The 20,888-nt window shown below is 60.2% G+C and overlaps 3 protein-coding genes across 8 annotated transcripts in view; 1 reads left to right on the top strand and 2 right to left on the bottom strand.

Annotated features, from left to right (window-relative positions):
- Positions 1 to 643: 643 nt before the first annotated feature.
- FEN1 (flap structure-specific endonuclease 1) lies at positions 644 to 2,634 on the bottom strand. Its single transcript, XM_028515076.2, is given in 11 exon segments — positions 644 to 1,594; positions 1,597 to 1,639; positions 1,641 to 1,688; positions 1,691 to 2,041; positions 2,043 to 2,201; positions 2,203 to 2,294; positions 2,297 to 2,324; positions 2,326 to 2,384; positions 2,387 to 2,471; positions 2,473 to 2,529; positions 2,626 to 2,634. Coding segments are annotated over 11 exon segments (1,149 nt in total). The 3' UTR covers positions 644 to 1,376.
- A 2,819-nt stretch (positions 2,635 to 5,453) lies between these two features.
- TMEM258 (transmembrane protein 258) lies at positions 5,454 to 8,557 on the top strand. The gene is made up of 4 exons (XM_028517308.2): positions 5,454 to 5,579; positions 7,011 to 7,120; positions 7,689 to 7,825; positions 8,437 to 8,557. The coding sequence occupies exons 1-3, from the start codon at positions 5,469 to 5,471 to the stop codon at positions 7,813 to 7,815; spliced, it is 348 nt and encodes a 115-aa protein (XP_028373109.2). The 5' UTR covers positions 5,454 to 5,468; the 3' UTR covers positions 7,816 to 7,825; positions 8,437 to 8,557.
- Positions 8,558 to 9,120: 563 nt separating this feature from the next.
- Positions 9,121 to 20,888, bottom strand: part of MYRF (myelin regulatory factor) — a 33,187-nt gene continuing 21,419 nt past the window's right edge. For 2 of the 6 annotated variants that reach the window (XM_028515652.2, XM_036029557.1), the window contains 17 exons: positions 20,554 to 20,644; positions 19,953 to 20,153; positions 19,630 to 19,741; positions 19,027 to 19,136; positions 18,199 to 18,359; positions 18,052 to 18,124; positions 17,671 to 17,759; positions 17,328 to 17,396; positions 16,819 to 16,899; positions 16,532 to 16,620; positions 16,231 to 16,422; positions 15,725 to 15,967; positions 14,121 to 14,208; positions 13,814 to 13,888; positions 13,364 to 13,466; positions 11,734 to 11,808; positions 9,121 to 11,585 (listed from right to left, as the gene is read on the bottom strand). In XM_028515652.2, the coding sequence (XP_028371453.1) occupies positions 11,505 to 11,585; positions 11,734 to 11,808; positions 13,364 to 13,466; positions 13,814 to 13,888; positions 14,121 to 14,208; positions 15,725 to 15,967; positions 16,231 to 16,422; positions 16,532 to 16,620; positions 16,819 to 16,899; positions 17,328 to 17,396; positions 17,671 to 17,759; positions 18,052 to 18,124; positions 18,199 to 18,359; positions 19,027 to 19,136; positions 19,630 to 19,741; positions 19,953 to 20,153; positions 20,554 to 20,644 (1,933 nt within the window). In that variant the 3' untranslated portion in view covers positions 9,121 to 11,504. The remainder of the gene's footprint in view (positions 11,586 to 11,733; positions 11,809 to 13,363; positions 13,467 to 13,813; positions 13,889 to 14,120; positions 14,209 to 15,724; positions 15,968 to 16,230; positions 16,423 to 16,531; positions 16,621 to 16,818; positions 16,900 to 17,327; positions 17,397 to 17,670; positions 17,760 to 18,051; positions 18,125 to 18,198; positions 18,360 to 19,026; positions 19,137 to 19,629; positions 19,742 to 19,952; positions 20,154 to 20,553; positions 20,645 to 20,888) is intronic. The other 4 variants (XM_036029553.1, XM_036029556.1, XM_036029554.1 and 1 more) reach the window with 4 other exon arrangements.

The following is a 20,888-nucleotide window of genomic DNA, read 5'->3' as shown; positions in this document are numbered from 1 at the left end:
CAGCTATCCTGTCCATACTTCAACCAGAGGAGCTCTTGTGTCCTGAGATTCCATGTAAGATTTTTCATTGGAAAAAGTAGGTTGCTCCATTAAAAACTGTGAAAACCACTATCTTTTTGTCTTCTACAGGCTTACTCAGTCAAAACATCAACTTTAATTTCAGACCACTTAATGTCCTTGTTAACACTTTCAAATGGCAGTGATAGGAACGCTAATTAGAAACTCAGGCAGGACAGCTCCCCACCAAGTTTTATCAAGATTTGCAGAGTACAAAAAACATCCCAACACTACTGAGAAATAACCAACTAAATGTGATGTCAAAAAAAAAACAGGTGAGTTTGAACGGCAGCTTTCACAATTTACAAACAATGGCAAATGCCGTTGGGTGCTATATAAGTAGTTGGTCTAAATTGTGCAGGTTTCCTCACAGGAGCTTCCTTTATTCACACCAGGTGGAAAAGCTGGGAACTTCCATTCCTCAGCAAGGGAAACCGCTAGCCTCCTACAAAGGGCTGAAGCACCACCTGCGTGGCTTAAGGCCATTCCGTGGGGCATGGCGCCAACCATTGTGGCCACACTCAAACCACCAGTTCACAGGTACAATCCCAGCATGTTCTTTTAGAATGAAAATACATTCTGCCTGCTTTTATAATTTTATTGACTCTTCTCACACGTTTAAAACAAAAAACAGCACACGACAACAGCATCAAATCCCAACTCAGGTGATTGCCTCAGAGAGGCCATGAGAACTAAGCCACACTTATACCCTCTGAAATAACTGAAGATTCAAGTTACATTAGCAAGTTCAAGTTTCTGCCCACCCCAGGGACACACAGCCGGTTATCAGACCCGTTCCCACCACGGGGACTCCAGCTCTCCATCTGCTGCCTAGCTTCTCAGCAGCCCTTCCCGTGGACGAAACGACGGGCTCTCCCTGCGGGCTGCCCTGCAGGGCGGGTGGAGGCTGCACCAGGGAGAGGGGCGCGGTGGAGGTCCCAGCGTCGCCGGCCAACCAGTCCACCAGCCGGGAGATCACCCCACAGTCTTCTGTCTTGCGCCATTTATCTTCCTCTCCCCTCCCTCAGACGTATTGCTATCACTCTTATGTAACAACGGACTCAGTGTCTATTAAATTGACCGAGATGTGGTTCGACCTGACGCATTTTCCTGAGCTAAAAAAGGAGGAAAGGAAGCACCTCTGCGGCCTTCCTGCAGCAAGTACATCAAGTAAAAGGGGGAAAAGCCCTACCGAGAACAGGGCCGTGCCGGAGAAGCAATGTGACCCCTCCCCGCCCCCGCGGAGGTTTCTCTAGTGCTAGCTCTCGAGGGTACAAGGTAGACAGACTGGGGTCAGGAGGTACAACGAAGGGAAACATTTATTTCCCCCTTTTAAATTTCCCTGCTGCTCCAGCCTTCGCCTTCTTCTTCGCAGGCCCCTTGGGTTCTGGCTCCTTGCGCTTAGCCGAAGAGAGCGAGCCGGTCACCTTGAAGAAATCTTCCAGGCGGCCCTGGGTGCTGCCCTGGCGGCTCTTGCTCAGCCGCTTGACCCCACTGCGAATCCGCTCCTCGGAGAACTGCTTTTTCGCCACACATGAAATCTGACCAGCTCCTCTTCCTGTGGCTCGCTCCACTTCAGCTCCAACAGACTCCGGGTCCAGCACCTCGGGCTCTAGGAAGAGCTGCTGGGCCCCTCCTTGTGCAGCCAGTTTTCCGGCACGGGTACTTGGTGGGAATCGAGTCGGCGCACGATCTCCTCGATGCTCTTGTGCTTCTGGATGAGGTCCACAGCCCGCTTGGGCCCGATGCCCCGGATGCTCTCACAGTAGTCACTGGCCCCAGCAGGATGCACAGGTCCAACAAACTGCTCCTGGTTCAGGCCCAGCTCCTGCAGAATCCGGCTCAGGTGAAATTCCTGGATGGGCAGCTTCTTGGCCTCGCTGGCAGTCAGGTGCCCGCATCAGCACGGGGCTAGCCGAAGGTCAGGCAATCCAATGTCCTCCGTGGCTGCCGCATAGACCTTGCCAGCCTTCACCAGGGCTGCAACAGCTGGCCTCTGCCTCGCTGGGCGCGTCAAGGTATGGGACGCCCATGAGGCTCAGCAGACGCTTGCACTCATCGTTGTGTTGCTTGGTGACCTTCACCAGCCGCTTAGTATACTTCTCTACGTCCTCCTCGGCCCCGACGTCCTGAGCCTGCTGCAAGCTGCTTCTCGGCCTCCGCCCGCCGCTCACTGCGTTTGGCCAGCTCGCCTGACTTGAGCTGTGGAGGCTTGCCGTCAAAGACGTACACGGGCTGATGCCATTCTCTATCATGCGGATGGTGCGGGTAGAACATGCCCATCAGGTGGCTGGTGGTCTCGCCCCTCTCATTTTGCAGCACGTCCCGCCGTGGCGAACGGCAATCAGGAACTGATAGATGCTCATGGAGGCGTCGATAGCCACCTTACGGCCAAAGTAGCTCTTGATGTCATGCCTCCCGGATGGCACTGGGGGCCACGTCAGCAATCAGTTTGGCCAGGCCTTGAATACCCTAGCGATACGGAAGAGGGACAGCTAAAAAAGGCAAGTGAAACAAGGAGGAATGTTAGAATGCAAAAAAAAAAAGTTATAATTGGTGGTATCTCACCAACGTCATACCTTCAGCTAAACAACCTAGCACAACGAAAAGCACATTGAGTCAGCAGTGCGAAGATGAAAAGGTGAACAAGACGAGGTTTCTGCTGCCGAGAAACTTCCAGTACAGCAAGGAACCCCATTCAATTAATACCAAGGCTTCCTGAGTGTAACTGAAACTGAGTCCTGAGAGGAGTAAGACACTGGTGGCTGTCCCTAAGGCGGCAACAGGCTGGCAGACAGTAAGGGCTACATCTCCATCAAGGACAATGTGAGTCCAGTGTGCCTGTCCCAACCCGAGGAGCCCCGGATCACAAAGGCAAAACTGAGCCCCAGAGGGCAGGCAAATACTCGTTAGACAAAGGTGAGATTGTGACAGATACCAAAGCAACCACAGTACAACGACTGGATGTGTGAAGCAGTAAAATTAACACGGACACTCCCCTTCTAGCCAATACCTGAAAAACCACATTCACGCCATCCCCAGTGCACCCTTCTGCCTGCACTCCCCCCGGGCGGTTGGGCTCCTCTTCTGTGCCAACTTGGCTTGGCCATGACACCCGAGGTTATTTACCTAAACACTCATCCAGGTGTGGCTGGGATGCGTTTATGTAGATGTGAGTAACATCTTATAATCAGCTGACCTTATACAAGAGAGACTGCTTTCTCCATGACGGGGGGCGGGCCTCACACAAATGATCTGAGCAACCTTGACCGCAAAAGCAGGTTTCCTGGAGAAGGAAGTCTGCCTCAAGACTGCAGCAAGAAAACCAAAACCAAAACCAAACCGAAAAAACCTGCAGCGCCAACTCCTGCCAGAGATCTTGGCCTGCCAACTTGCCCTGTAATTTTCAATCTCCAGCTCCGACAATCACCCGAGCCTAATTCCTTGAAAGTAAGTCTCTCTTCGGATCAATAGCCAACATATCTGTGTGTTCTTTCTCGGAGGAGCGCTGGCTGGTGCAGCGGTCGTGATGCATGGGAGGGACACGGCCTTCTCACGCACGGCGCTCCGTCTCCCTCCCGCACCCCCTCGGCATTCCTGGGTTCCTACCTCCACCACACAGTGTCGCCGGTGCCGAGTCCTTCCCCTGCACGTCCTCTCCACCGGGAAGTCTCAAGTGTGGAACCCGGGCTCCTACCCCACCCCCAGGCTGCTCTCGTCCCTCGGGCCAGCACTGCATTTCTGGGGTTCAGGCCCCCAGACAAGTGTTTCCTAGGGCAGTGTTCCCCAAACTTCAGCCAGGCCCAAACCGCACTCATGTTTCGAAACTGCAGCAGAAACCTGTACTTTTCTTTATTCACTTGCAATTTCATGACATGGACACCACTGAAAAACCAAGACAGCTTGCCCCTGGCCGGTGTGGCTCAGCTGGTTGGAGCCCTTGTCCTGTATCTGAAGGACCTCGGGTTCGATTCCCAGCCCCCGGTGTGTACGATCCCTGGTCTGGGTTCGCTCGGCAGGCAATGCCTCTCTCTCACATTGATGCCCCTCTGTCCCTACCTCTCTCATCATTGTCTCTCTCTAAAAAGCAATGGGAAAATGTCCTTGGGTGAGGATAAAAAAACAAAAACAAAATAAAAACTAAGATAACTTGAAAAAGAGAACTCATCTTAAGCGGTCTGTTGTATCAGTTATATTTTAATATGCGTTACATGTATAACTATTAAACTGGACTTTTCGTGTGTGTGTCACTCCAAGTCACCATGTACCCACTGCGTGGTGCGTGCCCAACACTAGGAAACATTGTACCAGACCTTCTCTTCGTCCCCATTCTCCCTTCACGGGGTTCTTTCTAAGTAACTCGAGGTGATCCTGGTACCGTCCTCCTCCTAGCCAGGTTCAGTCATGGCATCGAGACCTTCAGTGCCCTGGTTCCCCAGCCACCTGCAGCCTGGGTGGGACCCAGTGCAAAGAGCCTGGCACAAGGTCCGCCGTTTCTCGCTTTTGCTCAGCTGTGCTCACCACCCGCCATCCTCTATGAGGCTCTTCTTCAAGGTCCACCTCCCATTCCTTCCTCAGTGAATGGCAATGGCCTTGAATCGAGGAGCCAGCATTCACCGTCTGTGCGGCATCACTAAGCCATACACGTTTGCTTTTCCTCATCTATCCAATAAGATGAACACCATGCCCATCTTGCAGAAGTACCGCCAGGGTCAGCCGAGATAATAACCGAAAGGCTCCCGGCACGCACCAAGGTGCTCTGCAAACGTTCCCCCTCCAGCACCCACGCAGATGAACTCCTTTGCTGGCTGCTCTGCTGGAACGCGTGCTGGGAGGCCACTGCCTTGTACCCGGTTTATCTCGGCCACAGCATCCAACAGCGGGCTCTCAACAAGTGAAGCTTGAAACTGTGTCTCATCAGGATCCTGGTCAAAATACACCACGATCCCTTGAGGTGGAGCTATTATCCCCTTTCTACAAACGAATAAAGAAGCTCGGAGGTGACGGGGACTAAGCCCGAGTCCCGCAGCGGCAAAGTGGCGGCAGAGTATTCGCGCCTCCTCCCCGCGCCGCAGCCGGCCCCCGACTCCCAGCGCAAAGCAGGCCGGGCCGCTCTCGGAGACGCTTCCCATGGGGTCTCACCTGGCCTTAGGAGCGCGGGGCCTCGGCAGCCAACGCTAGGTCCACTGTCGCCCAGGGACAGTCCTCAGTCCAGCTCCGGCCTGAAATCGCCGGAGGGTCTTCTCTCGCTCCGCCGCCTTCCAAAGCCCGCGCTCCCGTCACGTGACGCGCTGCTGTGCACAGCCTCCTGGGAAGTGTAGTGCAGGCCCGCCCCCGGCGGCGGGCGCCTCTCAAGGCATACAGTCCCAGCAAGGCGAACGCACTCTCTCGGCGAGCTACAAGGTCCCACAATGCCGCGTGCGCGGGTGCCACATCCTCTTCCGGCTGAAACGGCGGGCAGGCTCCTGCCGACGTGTTTTTCCGGTGGCGGAGCAGCGGTTCACCCTGTCCCTGGCAACATGGTGAGATGGTGGAGGGAAGCTTGCAACAGGGTGGAGAGGACCCTTCAGGACCTGTCCCACACCCCTTTTCTCTCGCAAAGGCCTCGGGCGCCCGTGGTCCAGACCGCGGGAGGCTCCAATATCCTCCGACCTGGGCTGGGGGGGCGGAGAAGAGAAGCCCCTTGCCCTGGACACCTTAGGCTGTTTTTATCTCGCCAGTTTTAAGGGTGGGGGGCGTGAGGTGCATTTTTATTGTCTTGGAGCTTTTATCTCTCTTACTTGTGATCAAGCTGTCCTCTCCGTCTTGACATTTTCTTCCTCCTGCGGAACTGGTACTTAATCTGCGAGGCCTTGGGCAAATGTCATCTTCCTGGTGAAGCATTTCTAACTCCCTCTGGCAGTTGGCCTCTTCCGGGAGCTCCCACAGCCCCTGGACAGACCGCTCTCTTGCCACGTGTCCCGGACTTCATTGTTACCTGCCACGCCTCCCAGTGACCACCATCTGACGTGCCCCTAGCCCTGAAATGATGTCTATTCATCTTTGTATTCCCAGTGCCAAACACAGGGCCTGCCATTGGAGGCTCAGTCAAGGACAGTGATTGTCTGTCGTGTGGGGGATGGGGGGATAAATGTTTACCGAATTGAATTCCAGTGTCTCTTAGAACAATGGGGTCGATTTACTCCTCTAGAGTTGTTGTGTTCAGGATTTTCGGAGCCTTGGCTGGTGGGTGACAATGGAAGTTAACATTTGTCCAGAACTGTGTGTTTACAGCCCTCTGTCACGGGCATTACCTCACAATCTTCCCTAAACTTTGGGGAGGAAACAAACACCTATTGAGCGACTCTTGCCAGGCAGCAGCCAGATGCTTTGACCTTCGTCATCTTTCTGAAATCATACATCAGCCCCGTTGAGATGTTATAACTCAACCGAGACTCACGTTGTTCACTAGAACCAGAATCTGCCCTGGTGCCGTTTGCCTGTAAGTTCTGAGATTCGGTGATAGCGTAGTGAGAAAACACAGAATTACAAGTTGAGATCTAGGTGTGGGCCCATAAAGCTCCTAAAATTCTAGGCAGACTTTTTCTTGGGCAGAAAGCACCCATACCTTTCACTACCTTTTTTTTTTCTTCATAGTGGCCAGTAGCCTCAGAAAATATTAAGAGCCATTGATCTATAGCTAGTGAGTCGCCCTTTGTGTTCCAGCCTCTGACTCGCAGCTGCCCTTCGTGCCTCATACTGAGAAGACGGAGTGCCACCTTCGTTTCAGATGTTAACTTGTGGCCGTTCCCAAACCGCATCACTTGATGTGGGCTCTGAAGGACTTCCACATTGCCTAGGCTGAGACGGGCCTTAAGCAGTCACAGCAGCACGAGGTTCCTTCATGACCCCTTCATCCACCGGGTCGACGTGTTGGGATTCTTTCATGGCTCTGATCTCATGCCTTCTCCTAGGAGCTGGAGGCCATGAGCAGATACACCAGCCCGGTGAACCCAGCTGTCTTCCCCCATCTGACCGTGGTGCTGTTGGCCATCGGCATGTTCTTCACCGCCTGGTTCTTCGTGTATCCTTCCGCTGAGCAGCACGTGGACCCAAGTTCCCGATGTGGGAAGCTGAGGCAGAAACCGGGCTGGGCACACGCACCCTGCCCATTTGTCCTCCTGTGGGATTGGAGGAAGGTAAAGAGGTTGAGGGAAGGCTGTCGATGTTCCAGGTCAGGTTGTGGCCTCATTTTTCTAGTTCAGTTTGCTGTTCCAATTTCTAGAACAGTGAGCTGAGGGCCTGGCCGGACTGGAGGCTGGGGGTAGATCTGAAGTTGAGAAAGTGGTTTCCGGAGGGAGGCCCTCTGGTGTCAGGAGATCCGAGGACTAGTCTAGCTCCACTATTCACTAGCTGTGTGACCTGGGGCAAGTGACCTAACCCCTCTGGGCCTCGTTTTCTTTCTGGGTGGTAGAGGGGTAGTATGGAGCAACAGAGTCTGGGTCATCTCTGGGGCCTCTCTGCCTGGCTGCACCAAGCCAGACAAACCTCCCAGAAGGCCCGTAGCCCGTATCTTTCTCCTGGAGTCACAGTGGCCGTGCTTCCTGCTCTGTGCGGCCCATCCCTTTGCTTCTCCTTAACCGTCTTGCCAGTTACGAGGTCACCTCCACCAAGTACACGCGAGACATCTACAAAGAGCTCCTCATCTCCTTGGTGGCCTCACTCTTCATGGGATTTGGGGTCCTCTTCCTGCTGCTCTGGGTCGGCATCTACGTGTGAGCTCCCAAGGGTAAGAGCTGTGACGGGGCGGGACACTGCGAAACCTCCCACACCTGCACCAGTGTGGGCCTCAGGCCTGCGCGACCCCTTGATTACGGGAGACACTCAGCAGAGTGGATAGGGACACCAGACACGTGTGCCTCCCTCCCTGTTCCTCACGGGGGTTTGAGCCAAGTGTGGCCTCCTTTGTCAGCTCTAAGTTCTGTGCGCTGCCCAGGGCCCTAGTCCGGCTCTGGGATGTACGACACGGGGCTGTGGACGCAGGCTTCTCATGGTTACGCGTTTGGGTTCTCACATGTCGTACACCAGGCACTTGGAGAGGCTGCTGGGAGGTGGGCCAGAAGCGGGTCAGGGACTGGCACTTAAAATTTGCTGCAGGGAGTACGATTTTGATTAGTTGGAATGTTTTCGGCCACTGAAGTAATTGTTGACCAAGCGATAAAAGAAGAACAAAAAACTGCAGCAGATAATCCACCCAACAGATCAGGAGAACGGGCTCGGGTGGCTCAGTGGCAAAGGAGCACGCCCGGCGGCCCTCGCCCCGGGGCACCGGGGCTCAGCGAGAAAAGGGGGTGGGAAGGAGGACCTTGGTCTCATTCCGATACCCCTCTCCCCTTCCAGGTTCCACCGGGCAGCTGTGCCGAGTCCCCGCTTTTGTAAATTAATTTTTTTACTGTTGCCGGAAGTGCCCCGCCTGCTGCTCACAATAAAGGCAGATGTGTGACCGACTTGCCGGGTGCCCGGTCTCGGCTCTTCCTACTTTCCTTCTGCCTTGCCCCCGGTCTCGGCTCTTCCTGCTTTCCTTCTGCCTTGCCGATGGTCCCTGCTGCTGGGATACCTGCTCTGTACCTTTGAGGGCGACGGGGCTGTGGGAGGGGTGCCTTGTCCTTGTCGTGGGAGGCCTACCACCTGTGGACAGGAAGGGCAGGCCTCCCCCCTTCTGTGTCTGGAGCAGACTTCTCTGGAGTCCCGCATCAATCAAGTCTTCCCTGGGCCAGGCCTCTGCTCCACGTGTAGCCACCCTTCTGTGGACTGGGAACCCCGGCAAGGTTCAGCTTGTCCTTGACAGAGGCTTTTTGCTGGGGTGGCTACTTCTAACCCGGGTGGGGCAGCCATGGGTCCCTGGGGTGAGGCTAGGGGAGGGGCTGTGGAGTCCAGTTCCCAAGCCCAGTATCAAGCTAAGAGGGAGAATGGGGTATAAAACACCCATCTGGCTCAGGTACCCCCCGATTCCCAGAGGTCCTTACCCCATAGGCGACTCCATCTCCCACCAGAACAACCTCAGGAAGAGACAGGGAGGCAAGCTCAGATACAAAGCCGCATTTATACATTTATTTATATACGTGTATTTACTTCAGAAGAAAAGAACAGTTCGGGGGACAGGGGGCAGACAGGCCCAGGGCTGCTTCCCTCCGCCCGCTCCTGGGTCCGAGTTGGTGCACGGTGAACAGGAGCCGGAGCTCAGGGACGGGGGCCGGGAGTTAGCGGGGAGGGAGGGCGCTCTATGCACACGCAGGCTCGTGCAGGAGATGCAGTGAGGGCAGGGGTCTTGTGCACTGCGAAGCCCTATGTACAGCTTGAAGCTTGGGGGAGATGAGCCCAGTGGCTACGGGAGTAAATGCCAAAGGGAGAGAGAAAGGAAGAGATGGCTGCTGGACCCTGGGTACGGCATGGAGCCGAGACATGCACTTTCCAGCCCCAGCCGGGCAGCTGGAGCCTCCAGCAGGTGGCCCATTCGCCTTCCCTGAGGCCCTTTTACCTTTCTGGGCTTAACGCAACTTTGGTCCAAGGTTGACCCCCCTCGAGCAGCTTGGAGCCCCTGTTTGGCCCCAGCCCCTGCACCAAGATCCCTACCCCAGGCATGGAAACAGCCAGCTGCTAACCAGATTGGGGCTCTGCTGTGTCCAGATGGGCTCCAGGGGGCAGTGGAGGGTCACTTTCCAGTTAAGGGCAGAGGGGCTGTAGTCCAAGGACAAATACCCCACTGAGGCAGTCCCAGAATCCTATTATAAGGAGGGGGGCTCAGCAGTTTTAAGGCATTTAGGGAGGTTCCCCCCACGCTGCCACGCTGTGGGAGGAGAGAGCAGAGTAGTCCTAAGTGAGGCTGGGCCCCTGCGTGGTACGGGAGCCATGTCATCCCCGAGTCAGAGCGAGGGAGTGGAGCCACACCGGGGTGGGGGCTGAGCGGCCAGGTCTCCCCATCCTGAGGACAAGTGCTTTGAGATCCACAGCCGAAGGCCCCGCAGTTCCTAGGCTTTCTCAAGCTTCAGCACCCCCTGCAGAACGGCCTCCCACGCTCAGAGCTGAGAATGGGACATGAGAGGGGCGAGGCCTGGTTCCCACGGAGGTGGCAGACCACCGCAGAGCAAGGACACGTGGGAAGTCCTGCCCCCACGTCTGAGCCCATGGTGGACAGGGCCCAGTGACGGCACGCTCCTTCCACGAGCCCCATGGGTTGTCAGAAGGCTGCGGGCACCCACTAAGGACAAGCTACCGTTGGCACTTGAGATAAGGCTTCTGCCCTAACTCAAGGCCACTCCACTGCGGGGAGGGGTGAGCAGAGGTGGGGCCTCCAGCAGATAGGAATGGAGGGAGAGGCCGGAGTCTTCATGGTCGGGAGTGGGATGGGTGTCTCGGGGCCCCCTGGGACAGATCAGAACCGGGGCCCTGTCTTTGCAAGCGTCATCCCAGGGCTCCGGCCCGCCCTGGGTTTTCTGCCGCCACCCTTCCACCCTTGTCTTGGTTTAAGTGCATTTTAGTTATTCATTAATAACAGCAAAAGCTATCTGCATCCACCCATCAGCCAAGATGGCCTGCTGCCTTGCAAGGATTCCTGCTCCTCTGCTCAAAGAGTGATGGGTCACTGGCACCGCCGCGAGCTCTAGCAGCTCCCCGGGGCCCAGGCCCTGGAGCTGCACCACTGGGAAGCTCATGGGGAACTCCCCTTCCAGGATACTCCAGGTTCAAGGGTCCCAGGCATACTGGGCCCACTGGCCCCACTGGTTCAGCCAGGTACTAAGCGTACATAAGGCACGTGGTCAGTCCCGCCCACCCATCCAGGGACGGCTTCGGTTGCCCCCGGAGCTTTTGGAGCCAAGCTCTCCCAGGGAGAGGAGACCTCCTGGGCCACACTTAAAGCTTTGAAGTGCAAGTCCAGTGTAACAGTCAAACCCTAAAAGTCCACCACCTTGCCACCCCTCGGGGAGCAGCTTCGAGGCTGAGGGCCGTCTGCCCTCCGCTGATGCATGGTTCCAGCCAAGTCTCAGGGCTCCCTCCATGCCCCCGCTGGTCCATCTCAAAGGCAGGCAGGTCCTCTCTGAGGGCCAAAAAGGTAGCTCTCACTCTTAAAAGGGGAGGCAGGGAGGGTGGGCTCTGGAGAGAGTCCCAGGCTTCCCCTTGCCTCCAGGGCATCTGAAGCCAGCCCTCCGGCCACCATAGCTGGACAGATGTGAACTGGCCCCTGGAGGTCCCTGGTTCCCTTCGGGGCGTGGGAGGAGTGACCAGCAGGAACAGCAGCTCCAGTGTGAGGACCTCGGTTTCACCCGGCGGGGAGGGCCGGGCCCAGCTCAGCCCCTGGGGGAGTGCCAGTGCGCGGGGGAGAGCGGGCAGGCTCCAGTGTACACCACTGCGTCCAGTGTGGGAAGGGCGCCGGGCAGGCCCCGGCGCGGCGCTGCCCCGGGGAGGGCCGCTCAGTCACACAGGCGGTAGAAGCGGAAGTAGTAGTCTGTGGCCGGCCGGACCGGGGCCTCCGCGCTGCAGTTGGCCTGACCCTGAGCGGAAGCGCAGTGGGACTGGGTGGGGTGGCTGGGGGGTTGCAGGGCGGGAGGTCCTCCCCCGGTGACCTTTCCTGACACTGCCCCAACTCCTCCCCACACCCCCACCCCCGAAGACCCACACAGACGCGGGTGCTGTGCTCACCAGTAAGGCCACCTGGAAGTGGTAGGTGAATTCACGGGAGGACAGGATGCTTACTGGCCACTGGTGGGAAGTGCCCTGGAGAAAGAGTGGAGAGGGGTCAGCACAGCCCCCTGCCCCATCCCAGTCAGAATTCCTCTCCACCGCAGCCCCAGGCTCTGCCTGTGCGAGTGTGAGGGAGAGGGATGGGAGGGAGCGGGGTCTGCTGTGGGCAGCAGCGGCAGCCCCCTCAGTGCAGACTGTGCCAGGTCCGCAGTGGCCCCCGCCTGGTGCCTGCCTCCCCTCTCACCCACTACGCCCTGGGCGCGTGGAGGCATTGCATCAACACCGTCTTCCCTGCAACCCGATGAGGTGGCACTGCTTGCGGACAAGGAGACTGAGTTCCTTTCCTACAGCCCCACGGTGGCGCATGGCGGAGCCGGACTCCAAACCCAGGTCTGGCGTGCTCTCCCCAACAGGGCAGCGTGAGGCCCTGCCCGGGCAGCCTGCCCACCTCCTGCCCGTGGCTCCAGCTTTGCCCCCGGAGTACAAGGGCTCAGGCCTGAGCCCCACGGCTAGTGAGCGCCTTGCCAGGCTCCCCCTGCCCCCTGTCTCTGTGGGGCCACAGGGCCTGGGCCTCTCGGGCTCTCCCTGGGCTCTCCCTCACACCACCCCCTGCTCAGGCTCCGTCCTGCACGTCTTCCTCCCTGGCCAGGGCACTGCCGGGAGGCAAGGCCTGTGCATGCCACACTCGTCTCCCCGCAGCCGGGCCCAGCACAGGGCCTGCGACAGGAGGTCCCGGTGAAGGTTTTTTAAAATTATTATTGATTTTAGAGACAGGAAGGGGGAGAGAGAAACATCACTTTGTTTTCCCACCTATTTTCACGCTCGTTGCTCGTCCCTTGCACGGGCCCGACCAGAGATCAGACCTGCAACCTTGGCACATCAGGACAGCGCCCCAGCCGAGCAGCGGGCTGGGCCCCTGAGCACTCATCAGCTAAACACACGCAGGGTGAACAGAAATTTCCTTAACTTGTGCCGAGAGTCACAACTGCAGGTCACTGCCAGTGAGGAGCTAGACGGCGACAGAATCCCAGCCACCTGGCTCCCAGAGCAGCAGGGAGCCCTCTGCACGCACGCGGCCAGAAGCTACCTCCAGAAATGCCCACGGAACTGCGTGGCCTCCCCAGCCCGCGCCTGAGGTCCAGGCTCCCTGCCCGCTGGCTTCCCGACCCACCCCCGCCAGCACGCCACGCTCTCCCTGGCCTCCAGACCTCTGCGCATGCTCATCCCCGGCTCCTGGGACACAGTCCCCAAATTGTCCTTCAGGCCTCATCTTAACTGCACATGGCTTTTGCCAGTGGCCATCCTGACCCTGAGACCAGACAGGGTTCACTGTCCCTGCTGTGGGCTCCCAGGACTCCCTGTCCCCTCCACCGCACTCACGTTAGTCCCTGTGGGATTGTGTTCTTCCCCAGGGCCCTGTCAGGGCAGGGACAAGCACATGGCACCCACGTGCCCCGCCCCCCCACCCCCCACCCCGGGACACAGAGGCCCAGGCCCCAAAGCCCCAGCTCCCTCTCCTCATCATTCACTGGGGGCCCAGCTGTGCTCTGGGGCCCGGCTGGTTCTCGGCTTCCCCACTGCCGTTTACCTGGGTGTCCTGGTGGGTGTGGAGGCTCCGTGGAAGGCCCCCTTCCTCACACGGCTCCTCCGACGTCAGGCTGCACAGCACCACGGACACGGGGAACGAGGAGCTGGGGAAGGCCCAGTGAGCAGGGAGGTGGGGTTCCGAGTTCCTCCACCCTGGCCCCCTCCCAGCCGGCGCCCCACACCACCGCCCCTGCTCCGCTGACACGTGCCACTGAACTCGCACATTGCTCGGAACAGTCCCTAACAGTCCAGGCCCTCGATGGCTACACACCCGTTCCCACCCACCACCCCACACGGCTGAGGCCCCTGGGGGCAGCAGCCCATTCTAGACAGGCACTGAAACCCAGAGACTGCCAGGCCCACGCTGCCAGAGAAGCCCAGAGCAGGCGGTTAGCGTCCCTCCTTGGCCCCGGGACCACCACGCCCCTCCCCTGCCCCCCGCTGCACTCACTTCATCTGCAGGGTCAGGCCGAGGTGCAGAGGGGTGCCGCCGCTGACGGGGATGTGGTAGGTGACATTCCCAGGCCTGAAAGGGCAAAGCTGGTTCCTCAGCTCAAGGCCACCGCCCCAGGCCCCCACCCCAACCGACTCCTCAGCCCTCGGTCTGCACTGGAACCCTTAAGGGGCCTAGAAACGGACTGCCCCGTCTTGTGGGAGAAGTCCCTCTGAGGGGGCCGAGGTCTGGACATCTGCACTGCCTGGGCTCATGTCGTCTGAGGGAACCTGTCCCCGGAGTGAATTGAGGGAGCCAAGCCCACCTGCAGGCGGCCCCCGGGACGCAGTACTGGGAAGTGATGGGCATCGAGGTCTCCAGCACCTGGATGGAGGTCAGGGAGGGGGCTGCGTCTGCAAGGAGAGAGGCTGTTGGGGTGAGGAGGAGGAGGAGGGTGACAAGGCAGGACACAAATGAGGGGCAGACAAACCTTTCCTTGCCAGATGTGGATCAGTCATTCACACCTTAGTACGAGTAAGTTCCATGTTACTCTTTCCAGAGTCAGACAGTGGCTGGAGACACACCGCCCTCTTTCCCCAACAACCCCAGGACTAGCCAGTCTCCACGAGCCTGAGGACTGATCCCTGGCAGAACCAGAACACCCAGGAGCCAGCGGGGATGGACGGTCTTCCCCAGCCCTTGCGAGGCAGCGGTGGAAGGGGAAACGGGGGCCTGTTCATCAGGCCTCTGCTCCAGACTACACACATCTCTGAGGCTCCCCTCCACCCCGAAAGCCACTTGTGAGCCGCGCCCCAGCCCACCACTGCCTGTGGGCCTCTCTGAAACGGACAGGCTGGCTGGCTGGGGTGGGGGGAACAAGGCTTTCTCATTCATCTGAGTTCATCCCCAGGCTTGCTGCTGCCTGACCGTCCGCCCAGGCAGGGGAAGCTGGGGCCACTAGCCACTGACCACTTGCTGGGCCTGTGACATTTTCAGCCCCCTGAGGCAGCCAAGGGACCCAGCAGGACCCAGAATGCCCTGCAGGGTCATGGATAGGCATCAGGTAAGGACACTATGGAGTGTGCCCTTGAACTTCTTTTCTGGGCAAACTGCTACTGTCCTTCAGAGACCCAATTCCAATGTTCCCCTGGCTGCTCCTTCCCTGATCACCTCCCCACCTTGGCCTGCCCTGAGAGCCCTCCTCGGCCACCCAGCCACCTCTCAGAGCCTCATCACACTGCCGTGTCTGCGTGTCTGTGAGCTCCGTGGGGGCAGAGCGGGTCTCCCCCCAGTGCCCTGGACAGAGCCAGCCACAGAGCAGGGCCCAGGAAACGGCCGTCTGGTGACCACATCCCCCACGGGGCTTCCCCGTCACGGTGAACCTCAGTCTCAGCGAGCCACTGCTCAGCTTGGTTTCTTCTCTGAGCCACGACACCCATCAAACGGAAGTTGACAAGGAGGCCCAACACCTAGAGCAGAGCTACCTGGTTGAAGCCAGGAAGGCTCCTGGCCTCTCCTTCAACCCCCAGGGCAGCCCCCAGGGCACCATGGAGGAACCCAGCTTGAAAACCTCTGCGAGAAAGGATTTCTTTGCGACACTAAGGGTCTGAGGTTTGGGAAAACCCAGAAGGAGCCGGACCCTGGAGTCAGGCAGACTCGGTATCAAACACTCCAGCCCTGACTAGTCACTTCCCTGGTCTACGTCTCTGCTTCCTCACTGGAAAAATGGGGACCATTCCTTTCGGCAGGGATGCCGTGGAGATTAAATGAGGTGCTCGCTCTCTATAAAGCTCTCGGCCTGATTTCCGGTTACCGCTGATGGACAGTTCCCCCTACCCAGGCAATTGGATGGGTGACTGGGCTGAAACGGTCCCTGGCCAGTGAGCTTTGCTGGGCCAGGCAGAGAGGTGAAGGGGGCGGGGCAAGTACCTGGTGGGCCCCGGGTCTGAGTGGGGCCCAGGCCAGGCTGGGGGGCCCCTCGGCGGGCCCGGCCATGGATTCGGAGGCTGGGGCTGTTCTTGGTTTTGCCCTGCACCCCAGGGAAGGGGACTGCAGGACTGGCCACGGGCTCCAAGCTCTTTGGATGCTTGAAGTGGCCAATGCCATTGGCCGACAGGCCCCAGGACTTGGCTCTGATGTTGGTGACTGGCAGCAGGGCCATCTGGCTAGGGTCTGTGGATAGAAGCAGGGACAGGCTGAGTAGAGGGGGCCAGCTGCCCCCTACCCAGCTGCCTCTTGGGCTCCACTGGACTCTGGGTGACCCCCATTTCTCTTGCCCCCCCAAGGAGGCCCCAGTTCCTTCCAGAGCCTCACTGTGGGCTCTAGGAGACCCTCCCACCAATGAGTCTTTGGGAGGGGGGTCGTCTTCCTCTGGGCTCAGGTGAAAAAAAAATCGTAAAAGCCCAACCCCAGCCCTAGCCCCCAAATAGGCACACCTGAGCGGTTCGTGGAGGGGCCAGGACTGGGGCTGAGACCACGGCTGGGGTTGATGCTGGAGCGAAGACTAGAGTCCATGGAAGGGCTTGGAGTGGGTGAGGGGCAGCAGACGACAGGGCAGGGGCGGCTGGAGCACAGGTCCAAGGCGCGGAGGGCCGGTCGGGGGGCTGAGCTGGTCAGGCCGGTGGGGACTGAGGAAGCCAGAGGCCGCGTGAGCTGGAGGCGGGCAGCCGAACGCCCACCCGGCACGCAGCCGCCTCTCTCTGACCCCATCGCTCGAGACCCACCCCAGGCACGCACCCAGCAGCAAAGAGGGCCGTGTGCCTGGCAGCCCAGTGGTCACAGGGGACTGTCGGAGCTGAGTGGTCCCGAAGTTCTGGCTGGACCTGCTGGGGAAGGGTGGGCTAAGCTCAGAGGGGCTGGGACGGCCTGGGCAGTGGGGCCTGGGAGTCCCCGAGGAGCAGGAGGGGCAGGAGGGGCAGGAGGACAGGAGGACAGGAGGACAGGGACAGGGAAGGTGGAAAGGAGGCCGGAAAAGGGCGGCAGGAGCCAGAGGGAGGAGGGAGGAGCTTGACCCAGACACGTACCACGGGTGCATGGCCTCACCCACCCCAGGGTGCTGGGGCCGGAGCAGGGCCAGGAGACAGGAAGTGGACACGGCAAAAGAGCTAAGGGGCAGCAGAGAGGAAAAGGGGGAGACAGGCGCAGGGAAGGAGAGAGAGAAGACACAGTCAGAGGTGGCCCCAGAGGCTGAGGGCGGCAGTGGGCAGGCGGAGCCCAGGGTCCCACCCCGGTCCTCCCTCCCTCCACCCCAGTCCGGCCTGGGCCCCTCCGGTGCCTCCAACTCTCGGAGGCCCAGACACCTGGAGGAGCACCAAGCAGCCAGAGAGACATCGGCTCCTGCAGGGACTAGAAAACAGCTGCCCCCTCCAAGGAGACCCTCCCACCCACCGTCACAAGCCCCCAGCAGGCTGAAAGCCTAGGGTAGAAGCCCGTTAGAGGGGACAGCCTCCATGGCCCCTCAGTCCCTGGGCTGCCCGCCAAAGCCCCACCCGACCTGGCAGCTCAGAGGGCAGCCGGGCCTCCGGAGACATACCCATCCGTCTCCACCAGGTCCTCCTCGGTGCGCAGGCTCAGCACGTACAGGGTGGACATGGACACCACGCTGCGGACCACAGGGAGGGGCCTCGGTCAGAGTGGGAGCCACGGTCTGGTGGTGCCCTGTCTCCAGGGCAGGGCCAGGGCTCCCAGCTGATGCCTATGATGGGTCTCCCAGCCCCCGAGGCGGGGGGGTGGGAACGACAGAGCGAGGCAGCCCACCTCCCTCCCCAGGACCTCCGGGGCTCTGTCAGGCCACAGCTTCCTCCTCCCCCAGGCCTAGCCCTGTGGGCAGCTCAGCTCCCCCAGCCAGCCGCCCCAGAGCCTGCGGAACAAGTCACCTGAAAGCCATGACCACCACCAGGGCAATGATGGTTCCCTGCAGGAAGCGCTGGCTGATGCAGGCCTGGTCTGGGACCACGGACGACGGCTGAGGACCGAGAGGACAAGGGAAGAAGCAGGAAAGGCCCAGACTTAGGGAGCCCGTGGTCTTAACCCCTGTGGGCTTCGCTGGAGGTCGGGGCACCAAGGCTGGCTCATTCCCAGGAGGGCAGAGGGAGAGGAAGGACAAACAGGGCGGGGCGGCGGGGTGGCTAGAGGGTCAGGACCAGAAGGGAAGCGCTTGGGGTCAGTGAGCTTGGAGAGGGGCACGCTGGAAAGGAGAACCATGGGGGGTGGGGAGGCCCCCGGTCAACCTACCTCCCACCCCTGCCCACCCTCACCTTGCTGGCCACCTTGGGGGGCCTCTTCTTGTGGGGGACGCTGCCCACCCGGCTGAACTGGCTCCCTGTGTGGCTGCAGCAAGAGGGCTGGGGTCAGAGGTGCCTCTGGGAGGCGGGCCTTGCCCTCCCCCCGCCCAGTGCCCCCACCTGAAGGCGCCCGAGCTGCCGGTGGACTTGAAGCTGTCCAGCCGCCGCAGCTTGGCCAGCTTGTGGCTCCAGCGCTCCAGCTCGTCGATGCGCGTCTCCAGGTTGTCGGTGAGCTTGCACAGCTCCTTCACGGCACCCACGTTCTCCATGAAGATGCGCTCCTGACACGGTCCACAGGCTGACGCTGAGGGCGCCGGCTGTGCCCCGGGAGCCCCAGGCTACAGGCTCCCTGGGGAGCAGGAGGGGAGCCCTCGGGGCTTCCCTACCTGAGCCAGCCTTCCCTCCAGTCCAGACTGGGCTCCCTCAGCCTCCCACCTCGCCTGCCTCCAAACAGCACCCCCAGGCCTGCACCCCGCCAGCCAGCCAGCAGGAGGAGCCCTCCCCGCCCCGTCAGAAGGCCGTCTGCCCTCTCGTGAACACGGTGTCACACGCTAAAGCGCTCAACTCCTCAGCCTCCGCCCAAACGTGTTACAGCCCAGCCTCACGGCGGGTGAGCGGCAAACACCGTCCTCCCAGTAAACCGCGTGTGTCGGCTTTGCAAGAGCCACGTGAGGACGTCTTAGCCGTTACTGTTGTTACCCTCCTTTGGTGGGGGAGGGACGTGACCGTGGGCCAGGCTCCTCCTGCCCTTATCACACAGCCATGCAGTGGCCAAGTCCCCGCCTCTGCCCTGAAGCTCACCCCCTTCCCTGTGCGGTGGCAAGGGCACTCTGGAGGCAGCATCCCCCCCCCCCCCGTCCCGCCCCATCTCTTTGAAGGAGGGAGTGCCCTCCAGCAGGCTCGCCCCTCTGCCCCTTGGGCCCCCTCCAGGTCCCCCTGGGCACAAACCTTATTCACCACCAGAAAGTTCTCTATGGTGTTCCCGTTGGCAAAGACCACGTCTCCAGTGTCCTTCACAGCCTCAGGCAGGATCTCCTTCACCTCCTGGGCAATGACACCTGGGGACAGGCCCAGCGTGTGTGGAGGGAGGGGGTGGGCACCCTCAGCACCTCATGCAAGGGGAGGGGGCAGGGGCTGGAGAGGGCCAGGTTCTGGGGGCCAGAGATCTGGGTTCCAGGGAGCCCTGAAGTGGGGAGCTCCACCTGCAAGTGTGCACAGGGTCACAGTCCCAGGGGTCAAGGTGTGGGGTCCCCCTGGCTGGGGGAAGGGACGGACTCCTGGGAGTAAAAACCCCGGAAGCAGAGGGCGAGGATCCAGGAGGACACACGCAGGATCCATGCAAGGGAAGAGGGGCAAGGGTCCCTGGGCGCGACTCTCGGACTTCCAGGGTCAGGGCATGATTTCCCAGGGGCTGAGCAGTGGGCCTGGGAGAGGGCAGGGCTCCTGGGGGCGGAGCTCCCGGAGTCACGGGGAGGGGTTCCCAGAAGAGGAGGGTTTCCAGAGGACGGTAGCGGGGTTACTGGATTCCCAGACTTCAGCCCCCAGCCTTACCTGTCTCGGGTGCCGAGGCCTCAATGCCGGCGGTGGCCGCAAACTCTGGCTTGTATCTGTAGTGCACCAGCCGCATGCGCGAGATCCTCTTCAGCTGCTCCGTGGTGTCCACCTGCGTGGGGGCCACGCCTAAGACCCAACCCCTCCCCTCCTGGCTGGTCCGGAGCGGGACTCGAGCCCAAGAAGGCGGCCGCCCAGGGGCTGGAATAGGGAGGGGAGACCCTGCTCTGGGGACCCCAGGCTCCAGGAATCCAGGCCCGGCCTCCCCCCTCTTTCTCCCCCTGCCCTCAGCCCCCCCTTGCTGGTAGCTCAGTTGTCCCCACCTCTTGCACGTGCTCCTTGGCCCGAAGGTCCGACGGGTGCATGAGCGAGCCCATGACCTTGACGTTGCCGTGCACGACCAGCGCCTCGTCAGGCCGGTCCGTGTTGATGCCCACGCGGCCGTGGTGGAAGACGGTGTCGGGCACCTGTGCCCGCTGCCACAGCACGTCGCTGTCGCTCTCAAACTGGCCTGGGTTGGAGGCCTGGCGCAAGTTGGGGGTGGAGGGGTCAGGCCCGGGGGATGGGAGACCTGCAGCACCCTGGGAAAGGGGGAGGCCCCGCCCACAGCCACCCCCTCCCCAGCTCCACCCAGGGCTCCTCACCCCACCGGGAGTAACTTAAACTGCCCCTCCCACTGTGGCCATTGCCAGTCACTTGTGGGATTTCAGAAAGCTACCAGGCCCTGTGCACCTCAACGCTACACTGAGAAGCAGACACTGAGGCCCAGAGAGGGTGGAGCCTTCCCCAGGCCACACAGCTCTGCCCAGCAGGATCAGCACTCCAGCCCCCGCCTCCCCAGCACCCTGGCATTTCTCCCAGGTGCTGTCCTCCCAGCTCTGTCTGGGGAGGACTCGCCGGGCCCTGGGCGGAGGTGGCCCTCACCCGCACGATGATGCGCTCTGAGATCTGGGCCGCCAGCGTGTAGTTCTGATTTTGTGCGTGGGCCTGGAGGGCCACCACCAGCATGAAGTACCTGGGGCACACAGGGGTCTTAGAGGCACCTGGGGATCCCACCCCCCACCACCCTTCCCAGGTCAGAGGCCTGGTGCACCAAACTGCCTGCCCAGTCCTCTCCCACCAGTAACCAGGACCCGGAGAAGTGGGCGTGGGCATCCACCCTACAGAGGAGGAACCGGAGCCTCCACTAGGGGGCGGAAGTTCCCCAGGGCCCACAGCTCAGCCTCAGAGGAGTTTATTAATACAGAAGCTGGGCTTCT

Source organism: Phyllostomus discolor, chromosome 6 (assembly GCF_004126475.2).
Source record: "Phyllostomus discolor isolate MPI-MPIP mPhyDis1 chromosome 6, mPhyDis1.pri.v3, whole genome shotgun sequence".
In the NCBI taxonomy this organism is placed as follows: domain Eukaryota; kingdom Metazoa; phylum Chordata; class Mammalia; order Chiroptera; family Phyllostomidae; genus Phyllostomus; species Phyllostomus discolor.
Note: the sequence above shows the minus strand (reverse complement) of the source record. Positions and strands in the feature narration are given on the sequence as shown.